Source organism: Megascapheus bottae, chromosome 2 (genome assembly GCF_031878675.1).
Source record: "Megascapheus bottae isolate mThoBot1 chromosome 2, mThoBot2.hap1, whole genome shotgun sequence".
NCBI lineage: Eukaryota > Metazoa > Chordata > Mammalia > Rodentia > Geomyidae > Megascapheus > Megascapheus bottae.
Genome location: NC_143510.1, coordinates 19,206,203 through 19,223,612, shown reverse-complemented (window position 1 = coordinate 19,223,612; position 17,410 = coordinate 19,206,203). Strand labels below are relative to the sequence as shown.

Sequence of the window (17,410 nt, the reverse complement as noted above, 5' to 3'; positions counted from 1 at the left end):
AGTGAAACAAATGCTCCTGGGGGAAGAGGAATCAGGTTCTCCCTGAATACACACAGGCCAGCTCTGAGTCCCAGAGGCCTGTGGTGTGGCCACACGACTAGGAAAACCTCAGCTTCCCTGGCAACTTCTGCCCAGGAATCCAGTCTCTTCCCTTCCCTTCTTTTCTATCTCAATTTCATGTTTATTTTATACACATGCACACAGAGTCAAAGAACTGTCACCAATTTCCCCTTCCCAAAACAGTAACATCCATCACACCTTTCCTTCATTAGTATGTGTCCATACATTTAAGAAATGTGCCTTAGACTGTTAAGATGGAATTCCTTTCCAAATAGTCCTTATTAAAATCCCCATAGGAAGTCTGACATTTTTCATTCTTTTCAGTTTTGTTGCTGTCAAGACTTTTCCTTCCAATTCAGCTTGCAGATCCTTGTCTCTTGTAGCTATCTGACTCTAATTTCCAGAGGTACCTGTCCTACCAAGTTCTGAGTGGGTGGTCTGCAGTGTAAATCAGGTTACTTGTCAGCCCTCATCCTCCATCTACCAGTGAGTCAGAGAGAAGTCAATTATCACGTGTTCAGTCAATTGCCACGTGTGAAGCTGTTTTCAGTTTCCCAAACTCTGTGATTTCCATTCTTGGTCTTTACAGATATGTACCTTAAACACAAAACCCCGTACTGTCATTTTAATGAGGTTTCAGAAAGGAGTATAAGTTGAATACATGTTTTAATTCTTTAGCAGGAAGTATGTCATTGATTTATTCTCCTTTAGAGAATAATTATTCTCTATTTTCCTTTTTAAATCATCCAATAAAAACACCCATATGGGGGGCAGGGGCAGGGGCACAGGTTGATAATCTCAGCACTTGGAGACCTAGGCAGAAGGACGGAGAGTTTAAGGCCAGCCTAGGGAACACAGGAAGATTGCTTGAAAAACAAAACTCCCAGCAACCTGAGACAAGATTATCTTCCTATCATTTATGAAGTAGATCAATTCAGTAATGTAAAAAGGCTATAATGCAGAGAGAGAGGGGGGAGGGAGGCTGGCTGTGACTTTGGCCATTAAAATAGCAAAAGATGAAAAGATGGGAAAGATTTCTTCCCCTGAAAAACTCCGGCATATTTTATCAACGTTTATAAATTTGCTCTGCAAGTTCCTGCTCACATCCTTGGAGTGTGCTCCTTACATGCTCTCTGCTTGGGCCTGTGTGTTTATCTGGGACATTTGACTTGTACATGTCCTATGTTTATTACGTGTCCATCATAATCACCCATGGGCTGGAGCCCTGTCCCTCATCACCCTGCATGACTTGTTAGTCACTTGGGCTGACCCTGCTGGACACTGACTAACCTGTTTGCCATGGTCCTGAACCCCGCATCCTCCCCTTCTCCTCTTTTCTGGTTCTCTCCCTAATGGAACACAGTCCTCTAGGGACAGAGAATTCTCTAAGTGCACAGCTTTCTTGTTCGCTCCAGAGAGGGATGCTCCCATTTCTAAGGTCAGTGTTGCTGGGCTTCATTCCGTCCCTTCTGACTCCTTCTGCCTTGAATCTCAGGTCTTAATGTCTTCATCTTTACTTGAGCCTACAAATTCCTAGTAATATATTCTTGCCTAAAATGTTCCTCTTTTTTTTTTTTTTGCCAATTCTGGGGCTCGAACTCAGGACCTAAGCACTGTCCTTGGGCTTTTTCAAGGCTAGAGCTCTACGGACTTGAGCCACAGCACCATTTCCAGCCTTTTCTGTGTATGTGGTACCAAAAAATCGACCCCAAGTCTTTCGTGCATGCTTGATAAGCACTCTTACCACTAGGCCAACTCCCAGCCCTAAAATATTCCTCTTTACTGCTCGATTTTCCACATTACGAGCTTCTCTCAGAAGAGTGGATAGTATAGGTGGGTTGCCACTCCCAAAGCTGCTCCTGCTGAGTTCCCCAGGCCCCTCTGACCCTCTTGCTGCTGGGGAAGCAGGCTGCTGGCCTGGCCTCACAGGAGATTTTCACTTGCCATCAGGCCTCAACTATGGCTCTCTCAATGTCATCAGACATATTCCCTCCCTTGGAAACCCTATGACAGCTAGGAAGAGGGAGGTGTTGGGAGATTATACCTGTAATCGTAGCTATTGGAAAGCTGACCCTGGGAGGATCACAGCTGATGCCAGTTTGGGAAGAGAAAAGTCTGAAAGACTCCTTTTCAATGAAGATCTGGGTATAGTGGCATGCACCCATTATGGAGTGGGAAGCACTTTTTAATATAAATTGGGGCTGGATGTATGACTCCATAATCCCATTTAACTGTTTAATAAAGGTTTTATTTTGTTTTGGTCCATCCTGGGGCTTGAACTCAGTGTTTGAGTACTGTCCTTGGGCTTTCTCAAGGCTAGCACTCTCCTCATGAGCCACAGCCCGACTTCCAGCCTTTTCTGTTTATGTGGTTTGGAGGAACTGAACCCAGGGCTTCATGCATGCCAGGTAAGCTCTCTACCACTAGGCCACACTCTCAGCCCTAAAGTTTTATCTAATGAGACTATAAACTTGTCTTAAAGGTTACAAGTATTTCAAAAACGGTATTTTCTTGTAGCACTTTGGTGACCCATATATTTTTTGCAAGATAAAATTATGCAAGCAGAAGAAAAATTACGTATTAAAAGTAAAATCATATGCAAATATGCCAATACAAATGAGAAATTCTTCATATGACTAATGAGTGTAAGTTCTTACAATAATTGTAAATAAAGAAACAAAAGACCAAGGAATTCTAAAATAAGTACTCAAAAGCGGGGCATGTGGCTCATGCCTATAATCCCTAGCTCCTCAGGAGGCTAAGATCTGAGGATCACTATTCAGAACCAGCTGAAGCAGGAAATTCCATGAAACTCTTATCTCCGATTAATTACTAGAAAAATGAATGTGGTGCTATGAATCAAAGTGGTGGTAGAATGTTAGCCTTGAACAAAAAAGCTAAGGGAATACTGCTGCTACATTGTTGGTGGGAATGTAAACTTGCTCAACCACTCTGCAAAGCAGTAGGGAGGGTCCTGAAAAGGCTAAACATAGAGCTCCCCCATGAACCATGAATCCCACTCCTGATCATTTACCCAAATGACCACAAACAAGGCCTCACTAAAGCCATCAGCTTAACTGTACTCACTGCAGCATTATTTACCATAGCTAAACTATGGACCCAACCCAGGTGCCCCTGAGTGGATGAATGGGACAAGAAAATGAGGTATAAATACACAGTGGAATTCTATGCTTCCATCAGAAAGAATAATATTGCCCCAAGCAAATGGAAAGACATGGAAAAATTCATATGAAGTGAAGTAAGCTAGACCCAAAGAAACATAGGCTTCATAGTTTTCCTCATTTGTAATAATTAGATTATGTCTAGGATTGTTCTAGCACAGGATCATAACAGCTCAATAGCTATGAACATATAATCTTAAGGAAGAGTGCTTGCCTAGCCTGCACAAAGGCCAGTTTCAATTCCTTGATATCACATACACAGAAAAAGCTGAAAGTGGTGTTGTGACTCACTCAAAGAGTAGAGTACTACCCCTTGGAAAGTTCAAGGACAGGTTCCAGGCCCCGAGTTCAAGCCCCAAGACTAGAAAACAAAAACAAAATGAACTACAAGATGTGAAAAGGGTTTTTTTTTTTATTTCTTTTAAGTGTACTGTATATAGTTGTTTCATTTTCCCCTCTCTGATTTAACTCCTGTTGTCACTGTTTTTTTTTTAATTTCAATACCCCTTTCTTTGTATGTATGTTTATTTGATTTGGGGAAGGAAAGGGTAATCATAGAAATGGTGAAACAAAGGATGCAACAGTGATGCTCACAAGACAATATGGTGGAAATGAACTCTACAACTTAGGGGAGGAAAGTCAGGGGGAGGGGGTAACAATATTCAACAAGAAATGTCCTCATTTCCTTACTTAGGTCACTGTAACCCCTCTGTGCATCACCTTTACAATTAAAACAACAACAACAAAAGGCTCATGGACAATGCCCAGGCCTAGAGTTCAAGTTCCATGATCAGTGGGAAAAAAATTTAAGAAAGTAAATAATAAAAAGTCCTCAAGATAACAGGAGGGCTGTACTGTTAGGCAGTACCTTTGAAATTAAAAGATAACCTTGATATAATTCTAAATATCTGTAAACTGAGATACCTGGCCATCACATCTTCTGCCCCGAAATTCACTAAGAGAAAAGGTTCTTCAGCTTTTTAAGTACTAGCAAACAACCCTTTTCTACAACCACAGAGACATATTATACTAGAAATGATTGAATTTCATAAACCAATAAATTTACAAAGCATTAATGCTAACTCAAATTTTGAATCCACAGTCAATTCCTAAAAAAAAAAAACCCCAAAAACCAAAAACAAAAACTTCCCCAATTCACAAGTCTTGCACATGTGGTTAATAAAATAATAAAAGTCAAATTGCATTTAGTTAGTTAATATTCACGTCACTACTCTACACCGACTGTTAGAACAGATGTCGTGGGTAAGATGCAGCGTAACTTAATATACAGTCTTGGAAGTTATTATCCTGTTTAGAAGATGGAATACATTAATAAAACAAAATAACTGAAAAAGCATTATCAAGTGAAGCGAGGTAAATATGTGCTTTAGAGGGATGAATAGAATAGAAACATAAATCCTGGAACCATAGGTCTCCAGGAAGATGGGACAGTTAAAAAGAAAGTAGGACAAAATGTCAGGAAATGGAAGGTTTTTATATTATTTTTTTATTTTCTTACCTTGCTGCTCCTAAAATTAACTACAGATGGACCCTGATTTCTTTCCTTTCCTCTCCCTCCCCCTCCCCCATCTCTCCCTTCCCTCCCCCCACCTCTCCCTTCCTGTCCCCTCCCCCCCTCTCTCTGCTACTCCTGTGGCTAGAATTCAGGGCCTAAGCTTCTTTTGCTCAAGGCTAACACTCTACTACCTGAGCTACAATGCTATTTCTGGCCATTACTGTTTACGTGGTCCTGAGGAATTGAACCTATGCATGCTAGGAAAGCAAGCAAGCACTCTACCACTAAGCCACATTCTCAGCTCTGGACCCTGATTTCTAAGGGTTCAACTTGTGACTTACTATGGTATCAGAGTGATCAGACCACTGAGTAAAATCCACAGACAATGAAGTTTAATCTCTTCTTGGGTCCCTGGCACTGCATTCTCACAAAGGCTGGGCAACAGCAGTAAGCCACAGTGACCAGGATTACCTGAGGTTCTATAGCACATTGTGTTGCTAAGCTACAGCTTAGGAGAATTAAGTGCATTTTCCTCAAATAATATTTTCAAGTTACAACAGGTTTATAATAAGATGTAAGCTCATTGTAAGTGGCAAAGGACCTGTAGATGGCCTTTCATATAAGCAGAATTTTATAAGCTGACACAACCTTTATGTATTAAATCAGTATTTTATCAGCACTTGAAAATCCCAGTACATTACAAAGTTGTAACTGGAAACGATTCTCTTTCTGCTCAAGCAGTAGTGGAAAGTCACTGCTGACTGGCAGGTTTGGCAGCATAGGGAAGACTGAGGAGGAACCAGTGCAGGGGAGTTCAACCTTGGCTGACCATTACAGACACCTGAGGATTTTTGTTTGTGTGTGTATGTGTTGGCTTTTTGTTTGCTTTGAAACTGGGTCTTGATATAGAGTCAGGCTGGTCTCCAACTCAAGATCCCCCTTTTTGGTTTCTCCAGTGTGGGGGTCACAGGTATATACTACAATGCCCAGTTCTTCTGAGAACTTTGTTATGGTTTATTTCTTTTCTTTTTTTAACAAACAACTTTTAATTCCTAGCCAACATCTCAGACCAATGTTGATACATTTTGAAATCTCCCTGCAGTTAAGTTTGGTAGTCAGGGCCTTGAAACAATAAATTAGTGTTTTCTTTTCCCATGGAAAAAAATATTTTATTATTTTTGATAGACTATGAGAAAGATGACAAAGTTTTAAGACAAACAGATCCTGTTATTCATTTTATTTTAAAGAAAATAAATGTCCACTTACCTGCTTTCTGACAATGAACGATCTTTTCATATACGGCGTCTGCATTTTCAAGCAATGCTTTCAGGGACTGAAGCATCTGTGGAGGGAACACCCAGACATGAGACGATGCCAGGTACCCCCTGCACCTGCACAGAGGGCTCTTCACCTAACACAATTTGACTGGAAGTTGCCAGCTGCTTTTCTACTGATCACCCACAACCCAGGGTCATTACTGAAGGTGAAAAGTGAATAGGCTGTGAGTAATGCCGTGCTTTTGGTGTAGTCAGGCCAATACCATAGTGTACTTGAACTCTGAGACAACCTGGCCCAGGTCTGCTCCATTGTGAAAAACAATAAAAAGATGCATGCATGCTCAACTGCTCCGAATTGTTTGGACAAAATGGTCAACTTCATTTTATAGACAGCTCCAACACCTACAAATTTTCCCCATTTTAGACAAAATGTCTTCAACTAAACCTTAGTTTAAAATATGGAATAAGCATTTAAAATAAAAGGGTGAAGTGAATCAGAACATAGCCCAGTGGTAGAACACTGGCCTACCAGACATCAGATATGGATGTATCATCCAGCAAGCCTTTTAAAAGTGAGCTAGATTCTTATAGTTAAACAACATTTGTCAGCTTTCCCTGTTTAACAAAACTCACAGTAACCACCCAAAGTTTAGTATGTCCTCATTGTTCATAGAAGGTCTACCACGGGCAGCTCTATGTTCTAGAAATCTACAACTAGTGGTAGAGCTTGTACTCTGCAAACTCAGTATTTTCACATCTATCCTTCAAAATCTCAGTCATTCCTGCACATTAAAATATTCCAGTTTCCAGCTTGATATACTGAACAGGGAGTGATAAAAATGAAGAACTTTATTATGTTGATGTAAAGTCATTGGCGCAATTACAAATTTGCATGCTAAAAAGGTTTGTATCGTCACCAGTAACCTTTATCAGCTTTGATGTCAAGCCAAACGTGAGATTTAGAGATACAAGGACATCTTCAAGTACAGTCAGTAGCTGTCACAGCTCAATGTCAAAACAGTGGCCAATGAGGACTCCATATTCAAACAGGAAAAAGAAGAAAATCTGAAGAATGAAGTCAGTAATAGTCAGCAAGCAAAAGAACATGGCAGGAACCATTTGGAAAACTACCGAACTAAACAACAAACTCAGATGAACAGTCTCACACACACCAATCACCTAGCAGGAATGGGAAGGGGTGTGTGTGTGTGTGTGTGTGTGTGTGTGTGTGTGTGTTAAAGTGTATGGGCAGAGAGAACAGAGGTTAATAGGCTAATAGGACTTCCAGTCCTGGTTCTGCTAATCCTTCATTTTCATTCCTTGTCCAAGATGGTGTTTTTACCTCAGGATCCCTACTTCCTCTTTGTAAAATGAGCTTGCTAAAAGACACTACATCTCCCACCATTGGAAGATTAAATGAGAGGGTGCATGTGGAGACTCTGGCTCAAGGACACACTTGCAAATAGTAGATGTCATGGCTGACTCCCCATTTCTCAGGAGGCCTGGCAAAGCACTTTCTGGTAGCCTGAAATTAGCTGAATGAGTATGCCTTTCGTTCATATGTTCACTGGCAATGTTTCCAGCATTCATTACTAATTTTAGTTCTACTTGGAAAGCCTGCTGGGATGAAGCTCTGAGAAACAACAAGTACATTATTATTCACAGAAGCATCTCCCAGGGGAAGGCATGGCCCAAAGACTTAAACAAGTAGGAAACTTTCGGCTGAAAAGTATATGTAGGGTATAAGGAACAGGCATCCCCTCTGCCTCCCGTGCACTGTCTGGAGTATAGGCTGCATAGTTCCCTAGACAACCCTCTGTGAAGGGGACTGAGGGCAGAGCACCCAGATTGAGCTAAAGCACTGTTGCTGACTTTGGGAGTGCAGCAGGGAAGGCACAGCAGCAGAACAACAGCTACAGCATGTGTGGACAGCAGCCAAGGGCAAGAAGGTAAGTGACCATTACAGGACAGTCCTTTGGTAGGAGAGCTGGTGGAGAATTGTGGTATGATGACATTCATGCAGATGCCCACCAGAGTGTTTGTGGCTCAGATTTCCATGTGGAAGTTCCCTCCCTGACAGTGGCGGGGCGGGGGGGGGGCGGGTGGAGGGGGACGGAGAGGGGGACGGAGGGGCTGAACGTGCTCCCCTTCTCATGAACAGTGTGGCAATACAAAGGTGGTTAATACACACTAAGCTCGAACAAGAAGCCACTCTTCCTCAGTTTGGAAGTAAACAGTAGGAGGAATTTCCAGAAGGTGTATGGAATTCCAGAGGGAACCAGCCTGGAAGAAGGAGCCACACAGTAAACAGTCAGCAGAGCATAGACAGGGCAGGAAGAAAACACTTCCAGACCTTACAGAGATGATTCATTTTCCAACACCTGTTATTAGATGTTTGCACCATTTCCTTTGGAAGAAGGAACTGCCAGTTTATATCTTTTTATGATTTGAGGATACACATTTATAACCCCATTTATGATCAGGATTTTTTGGGGGGGTTGGGGTGGAATGCTGAGAATTGAAATCAATACCTTGTTCTTCCTAGGCTAACACTCCACCACTTAAGCCACAGACCTAAGCCCTTTAGTTCTTCCCTCCCCTCCTGTCACCTTTCTTCTCTTCCTCTCCTCTCTTCCCTTCTTCTCTTATCCTTCCTTTCTCCCTCCCTCTTCTCTTTCCCTCTCTCCTTTCCTTTCAAATAGAGTTTCATACTTTTGGCTAACTGGCTTTGCTATGATCCTCCTACCTCTGCCTCCTCAGTAGCTGGAATTAGAGGCATGTGGCACTATACCCAATCCCCTATTTATAATTCATCTGATTCATCTGGTAATCAACTTCTAGCTCTTTCCACAGCATACATTCTTAACTCTCCTAATATTTTTAATGTTCAATATTCTTTAGTGGTCAAGTGATTACTGAAGTCTTGTGGGGTGTAGTGGGCCCTTGAGGAAGGCTGCACAAGAGAGGCTGGTTGGCAGGGACAAAGCCAGGCCATGGACCCTCCTGACAGTTGGCTAGTATCTTCCTTTCATTCTGGTGACAACTCTTTCTGGCTGTATAACACATGGCGCCAAGAATATAGAAAGGGCAACCTGAGTTCCAGGTCTAGCTCATTAGTAGGAAACAATTTCTGTCAGAGTCTGCTACTTTATGGCAAGCTGCAATTGTAAGTAGTATTAAAAAAATCAAGATAAAAGTAATTCCATTCCTTCTCTTCCTCCACATCAACTATGTGGCTGGTGCTTTTTATTTCATTTGATGGACATAGTAACCATGTGAGGTGAAAACTGAGGGCGCTAGTTTCCTATCTGTGAACACTGGAGACATGAGTCAGGCTCCTTTCTCAAGGTCATCCAGGACTACAGGTAAAGAGTCTATAATGAATAACTAATGGAACTAATATTACATCTGCCCTTAGAGCTCTTTTTCCATGACACTATGATAGATCCTGACACATGGGCATGAAAAGGAAAGGGCATTCCAAACAGAAGGGCACACAAAAGCAGAAGGAATCCTGTCAGTTCTTAAAGCCACTACCATGTAGAATGTCACCTTGCCTACTGACATTGTCCCAAAGTTATTCTTTTTTTTTACATTTGTTTTGCTTTGCTGAGCTTGAACCAGGGCTTCACACATGCCAGGCAAGTTTTCTAGCACTGAGCTACACCCCCAAACTCATTTTTTCTAATATTTCAATAAAACCCCTCAAGAAAACATCTTTTTTTTTTTTGTCAATCCTGGGCTGGAGCTTAGGGCCTGTGCACTCTCCTTGGGCTTTCTCAAGGCTACAGCTCTACCACTAGAGCCTCAGCACCACTTCCAGCTTTTTTCTATGTATGTGGTACCGAGGAATTGAACCTGGGTCTTCATGAATGCTAGGCAAGCAACTCTACCACTAGGCCAAACTCCTGGCCCCAAGAAAACATTTTTATGGTATCAATAAAAACTTAATTTAACACTACTTAACAAATTATTATTATGAAAGAGAAGTCATTTGTATTTAATGTAAAACTACCAGAATATGCATCTCAGTTTGACAGGTATGTCAGGAATAATATGGAGAGATGAGCCACAGAAATACACTTCTTTAAGTTGTTTGTTTACTTTGAGGTCTAGTACTTTAATATGTCCGTAGAGTACAAGGCCAAGTACAGCGTTTGATTTTTTTTTTTTTTGCCAGTCCTGGGCTTGAGCTCAGAGCCTGAGCACTGTCCTTGGACTTTCTCAAGGCTAGAGCTCTACCACTTGAGCCACAGCACCACTTCTGGCTTTTTTCTATGTATGTGGCACCAAGGAATCGAACCCCGGTCTTCGTGCATGCTAGGCAAGCACTTTAACCACTAGGCCAAACTCCCGGCCCAGTGTTTGATTTTATAAGAACTATTTGCATGAATGCAATTGAATTAATTTCATCAACAAAGCTCCATTAAGGATATAGGTATTTGACATATCTGACAGAGCAGATATCAAGATGCCAGCCTGAGAAACTTACCACAAGGACATGAGTATCATTTTTTTCAGTGCAAGATGTTTTCACACCATTGGTGCTAAATTTCTCAAACAGATATATTAGAAAAATTTGCAGATAGGACCTAGCTTAGAAACTCACTTCATATATGTGCTTGACCTCAGAATATTTAATAAAGGATGAAAAAGTTTGAACCAATTGTAAAGCAAAGATAAAAATTGATATTTTGTTAAATTAGAACTATCTCAGAAAATGCCTCTTTCAAGAGTGTTATGTTTGGGAGAGATATGAAGTTCACCCCTGTAATCTTAGATCCTAGAGAGGTGAAATTGGGGGTTATTGATTGAGTGCAGCCAAGGCATGAGTCCATGGCGGGTGCAGTGGCATATGCCTGGCATCCACACTTTGAGAAAGCTATACTAGTTGGGCACAGTGGTCAATGAAAAAAGGAAGCACAGCCTGGTCTAGGCTGGCCTGGGTATGAAGTGAGAGCCTATCTCAAAAAATAACCAACACAAAAGGGATATGGTGGAGTGGCTCAAATGGCAGAGTATCTACCTATGGAGATCTGAACTTAAACTCTAGTACTGAGGAAGGAAAAAAAAGAGAGGGAGGGATGGAGGAAAGGAAGGGAGGGAGGAAAGAAGGAGGAAGGAGTATTTTTGATAGTTACTCCCTAAGTTAATGTAAGGTAAATTTTTTTACACATAGCTATGAAAAGCAACACTACTTTATTGTACAAGTTTCTAGAGATTACTCCTTTTTATTTTGTTTTGAAACTTGCTTTTCACCTAGGAAATTCTGTTTTTAGGATGGTTTTCTTTTTCCTTTTTTTTTTTTTCTTTTTTTTTTTGGCCAGTCTTGGGCTTGAGCTCAGAGCCTAAGCACTGTCCTTAGACTTTCTCAAGGCTAGAGCTCTACCACTTGAGCCTCAGTACCACTTCTGGCTTTTTTCTATGTAGGTGGTACTGAGGAATTGAACCCAGGTCTTCATGCATGCTAGGCAAGCACTCTACCACTAGGCCAAATTCCAAGCCAGGATGGTTTTATTTTTGAAAAAAATTATGTTTTGTGCTGGCCCTGGAATTTGAACTCAGGTTCTGTTGTACCCGAATTCCTAGAACCCCAAAAAGACCACCAGAGGCCACAGCCAAAGCTAAAGAGCAGGGGTCATTTTATTTACCAGGCTAGACTTGGGCCTCCGCATACCAGCAGCCGGCAACGCTGAAAAGGCCCTGAGCAAGAACTTTACACTGCTTTTATAAGGAAAGTACAATTACCTGATTGGCTATTTGACTCAAACCACTGGTTGAATCATAGCTCAGGTGTCTAACCACTGAGCACCAGGCTGTTACCACCTGGGGTTCAAGTACATGGGCCCTAAACAAGTGGGGGGGTCATTCCCAGAACATGGAACAATCTTGGCACAACAGTCCTGGGCACTGTCCCTGGGATATTTTTGCTCAAAGCTAGCACTCTTACTTGAGCCACAGCTCCACTTCTGGCTTTTTAGTGAGTAATTGGAGATAAGAGTCTTATGACCTTGCCTGCCTAGGCTGGCTTTTAACTGCGATCCTCAGATCTTAGCCTCTTGAGTAGCTATGATTCCAGGTGTGGGCTACTGGTGCCCAGCTGAAAAACACGTGGTTATTACCTAAGAATTTTATGTCTGATTTTAGGTAATTCCTTCTCTCTCAGGAACACTGACCTTGTTAATAATTGCAAAAGTAGTTTTTGCCAATTATTCAGGTATTGAGTAAAACAACTTTTTAGTAGTAACACCTGCTGACTTTTGTCCTTTGATCTTGTTTTGAACCTCAGTTTCAGACAGAGCCCCTCCCCCCTTCTCTCTTCTTAACACTTCCCCCTGCTTGGCCCTGTACTTAATATAGGGCTGCCAGGCCTGCTCTTACTGTAGCTGTTTCCCTTGAGGATGCAGAGGTGGAGAGGTCTAGAACAACCAAATAGCCAGGTTTGTTCCTGTACATGGACCCACAATTATTTAACATAGAACAGGTGGGACTTTTCCCAGGGTCGAATCATTTAAATTATAATTTTTCAAGACATGTCAGTGGCTGAATACACCTTGGTCCTCCTCACTGTCCCCTCCCCCACCATCCCCCACACCACCACTACACTAGGCTGCCAAAGACCATCCACGAGATGCAAGGAACATTTTCTCTCTCTCATCAGTTATCTGAATGCTAGCCTCTGCTATGGTGTGAATATATCCTCTCTGGAATTCAGGCGTTGGCAATGTGACAGTATTGAAAGGTGGGGCCTCTAAGAGGTGATAGAGCCAGGACTCCTCTTCTGTGAGGGGGATGAAGCCCCTTTTAAAGGGGCTCCCACAGTGTTTGGGAGCTTGCCCTTCACCTTCAGTCCCATTTGGATACAAGAACACCCCCCCACATGCTACAGTCACATTTGGACACAAGAAGACCCCCCACATGCTACTTTCTTCATTTCCACTTTTTAGCCTCCAGATCTGTAAGAAAACAAGGCTGTTTTGTTTTGTTTTTTGTTTTTTTTAATAAAATCTGTGTCAGCAGCACACAGGGCCTGGGGCTGACAGGTGGCCCGTCATGGCCCGTCAGCATCATGCTGCACAGCTCCAGGAAACAAACTGGTTCACTGGCATGAGAACAGGGCAGAGAGTAAGAGCAATGTTCTCCCAGGAACTTATAAACTCTGCCCATTTTTTTCTATGCTCTTGAAAGAAATGTGATGTTTCTTTTTTAACATTGTACAATAATATTTATTCCTGTATGGCTGGAGGATTTTAGAATCAAATTCAGAAATCCTGGTATCTGGGACTTCTAAACTAAAATTCAGAGGTAATATTTCCTTCACTCAAGCTAAAGTGCAGCCACATGGCACAAATGTGAACTAATGGAAGTAGCACATTTATAAATTATTGTTGAAACACAATACATCTTTTAATGCTTGAACACATTATAAAAGTCATAAACATGAACTAGGCTGTAAAGGAGTTATGACAGTGGGGGGGGGTGAGGGAGTTTACAATGAAATGTAGCTCCCCATTCTATTCCAAACTGGTTTCTACCCATGGGGCTCCATGGGGCAGGGCAGAGAGCCAGTCACCTACCAGGGCTGGTATGCTATGTCTCTAAGAACTGTAGCGAAGATTTGGAACCAACCCAGATGCCCCTCAGTTGATGAGTGGATCAACAAGATGTGGTACTTATACACAATGGAATTCTATGATAACATCTCACCATTTGTAAGGAAATGGAAAGGCTTGGAAAAAATCATATTAAGTAAGCCAGACCCAAAGGAATATAAGCTCCCTCATTTGTAATAATTAGTACACACGTAGGACTCTACTATCAAAGGATTACAATAGCTCAAAACCTAGGTACATATAGGCCATATAGGATGAGGCCAAATTATTGATCCTCCAGGACATGGAAACAAGAGCTTAATTATAAGTGACTGTTATTCTTTATGTATTATGTTTTTCTCGCTTCTCTTAGGTTGTCCTTTGGTTAATCTCATATTGTTACAGTATCCCACTTTGTTACCTGGTATGTTATATAGATGTTTACTTGTTTATTTGAAATAGGAGGGGGAAAATGAGGGAAGGGGGTAGGGGAGGGAAACGAGGACAAAAACATAAGAAGGGATATCAATGTGTGAGAAGTAATGCACCCTCTATCTGGCAAATGTAACTGTAACCCCTCTATACACTGAAATTAAAAAAATATAAAAAAATAGAACTGTGGTCATTCACTCTTCCAGCAAGGGTGCTATAAAAGTACTTTCCAAATAACAAGCCATTTCCAGAGCAACTGGCTCTGGTTTCCCACATGAAACTTCTCTGCTACCATTTTCACTATGCAAAAACTGTAGAACATTATAGGGAAAAGAACCTAGGTAAAATCATGGAAAGACCCTGAAGTTTTGCCTGGCCTATTAACAAATAGGAAAATGAGCATATGTGGGTTGTACCTACATACAAGGACAGGATTTAAAACAGGGCAATGTGTCCTTCAGTTTTCAGTGTTTCAATCCACATTGAAACTGGACAGAATAAGAGTAAAGAGCCAGACTGGATAAAATGAAGAAGTCCTTTCCAACTGTCAAATTTGAGCTGCATCATAAACCCTTGACAATGTTAAGCAGAAATGCACTACAATCAAAGTGGATTTTAGAATCACCACTGATCAGTGACTATGAATGTCAAGAAGCATGGCCAGGGGAGGACAGGAGGCAGGTGGGACCATTTCCAGGGCATGCTGGGAAGGAAGGGATAGAAGGAAGTTTTAGGGAAGGGCAAAGTGAAAGCCTAGAACTGGTTCACTGGGACACAGGAGAACCTCAGATGATGGGACAGGGCAAACATCCACCTCTGGCTAGAGCAGTTCTAACACAGCCTGTAGTGTGAGAGCACCTACAACTGTGCTAACTCATTTAGGATGTGGACTTCCACTGTCGCTGAGCTGAACTAGTGGTTACAGCAGGGAAGAATATCTTGTGAGAATTTCCAGCAGCAACGGAAATTGTGAAAAGCTTGGCTCTGACATTTGGAGAATGAGGCATTTTCTATATAGCAGCAGTAGCTGAGATGGAAGTCTGTATATCTGCAGGAAGAACTTTAACAATAAAGAAGCATAATGGTGATGCTCCAGAATCACTGACATGAAGACCAAGTATTGGAGACCTGAGACAGAGGAGTGGTCAGAAGGACGGAAAGAGCATGGGGACTGAACATTCACAGGAACTTCTGCAGGGGTAGGGGGAGGTCTGGAAGCATTGGATCCAGACATTTGGTGATACTGGAAACTCTGGAGATATAGCTGCAGTATCCTCAATTTTGTAAAAATGCTGCACATGCATGAAGATGCTCCAAAGCGTGCAATCGTATGGCTTACAGGGAGCAAGGGCACAACACGGCAAAATTTTAAAGTAACGTGAACAAATAAAACCATGTTAGATGGTTACATTGCAGTAAATGTGGCACCTTATACAGGGGAGCCTGAAGGTCACTGTAAAAGTGAGTGCTGGGAGACTGCAGCTTGTGCTTGTGACTCCTGAGAGATGGCTCAAAGGATTCTCTGAAATCTAGCAGGAAGTTGAGAGACCAGATAAGCATGGATAGGTAGAGCTCCTGACAGCATCGGTACACTGAGGTAAGTGGGAGACACTAGAGGGTGTGTGTGTTGAAATCTCCAATCTTATTATAAAATTCTCCCATTTTATTATAAAGTATAAGTTAGACTCTCAGTTTCCATCACATTCTGTCAGAACTTGGATTTGATATAAGCCTCAAAACTGGATCAACGATTTTAACAGTCTGCTGTCTTGCTGGACAACAGATGTCAAATGCTACATAAGGCTGGAGTGGATTAGGAATTATGAGTGACCCAGCATTCCAACTGAGAATAAGTCTTCTAACTTCACCTGAGAGAAGGGTGGCTGTCAGGGATCAGTGTGATCCTCCCGCTCTCCTGCTACATCCCACTCATCTCAACACTGGCACAACCAGAGGCTCTTATGCAACATATTTCAGATAGAATCCCATAAAGTAGTAATGTCTCATCTTATCCAGTAAACACTATAAAAAGCCTCTTCTCCCCCAACCAACAACTCAGTCACTTCTAACTCCATTAATGTGTAGCTGTTCACAAACAGAGAAGAAATTGCATTTTAGAGATGAGACTTCAAGGGCAGCCTCTGAAGTGGGTCACCACATAAATATGAGATAAAGATTTATGTTTATTATTCACAGTGAAACACAGGCTCTTCTAACCCAGATAGCCATTTGAATTCAGCCATGAAAATAAATGTTATTCCACAGCCAAAACAACTGACTTACCACTCTATGTTCTTGTCTTCCCCGTGGGTGGGTACCCAGTGCTTATACTATGGGTCTCTCTGAGAGACACTTTTGGAGTTAATCCTTACTCATTCACATTTGCTGGGAAGGGAGGTAAGGAGAAGAAAGGGTAACTGGAACTGGGAAAATCCAATTATTCAGAGAGCAAGCTAGTTCCGGAGATGGAGAGTACTCAGGAACTTCTGGATACCACATGAACTCTTCCAAGCCACTCAGGACCATTTAGAGTTCTGAGGTGCTCCTTTAAAACTGTTATTATCCAATTAATTATATTGCAAAAGATACAAGTTGAATTAAACACAGTTCCACCGTTATTGCTGCCTTGTATCAAGGCTTCTCTCTAGAGGGAATCAAGGTGATTTAGAAACTCCTAATTAACAGAAAGTAATTCAATTACAGTCTTACTATAAAGAAGCATAATTTCAGGTCTGTGATAACCAAGTATAAATGTTAGTTAAGAGAAAAAAAAACAACTGGGGCTTAGCAGTAATGAAAAACAGGACTTCATGGCATAGTGGGGTGTGCATGATTGTCCTGAGCCAGAGACCACACGTGCGTGAACTCAGGTTCTCCTGATTGACCACAGGCAGGCTCACAAGTCCTAGTACCTTCCCTTGACAGAGCAGAAACTGCTGGCCTAGTACCCTGGTGGGAAGAGCTACCTTCTGCTTTTCACTTTGAACTTCACCTGCCCTTTGTGACATGGAGTCATGATGCTTTTTCCACAGGAAAGTGTAACTTGACCAGCGACTGTGGCTCCAGACTGATGTTAAATAGGCATATGTAGAGCTTCAAGGGCTCCACACATATTTTGAAAACCAAAAATGGCACGATTGGGCTATCATTTCCTGAGGAGGTATGTATACATCAGGGCGAGGTATACATAATCTGATAGTCCACTGATGTGGTGATTCCAGGCCCATTTGACAGAAAAAGAAATGGACTTGCTGGGCTTCAGAAGAAAGCCTTAGAGCAGAGGCCTTATTCTCAGGGTTCATATTCTTTGCTAACATCTCTCCTTGCAACAAAAACAAACCAAAGCAACCA

General features: G+C 41.9%; 1 protein-coding gene across 2 annotated transcripts in view; it reads right to left on the bottom strand.

Annotated features, from left to right (window-relative positions):
* Plcl2 (phospholipase C like 2) overlaps window positions 1-17,410 on the bottom strand; it is a 160,148-nt gene that overhangs the window by 29,410 nt on the left and 113,328 nt on the right. For both annotated transcript variants that reach the window (XM_090321858.1, XM_090321865.1), the window contains exon 4: window positions 6,025-6,100. In XM_090321858.1, coding sequence (XP_090177984.1) covers window positions 6,025-6,100 — 76 coding nt within the window. The remainder of the gene's footprint in view (window positions 1-6,024; window positions 6,101-17,410) is intronic.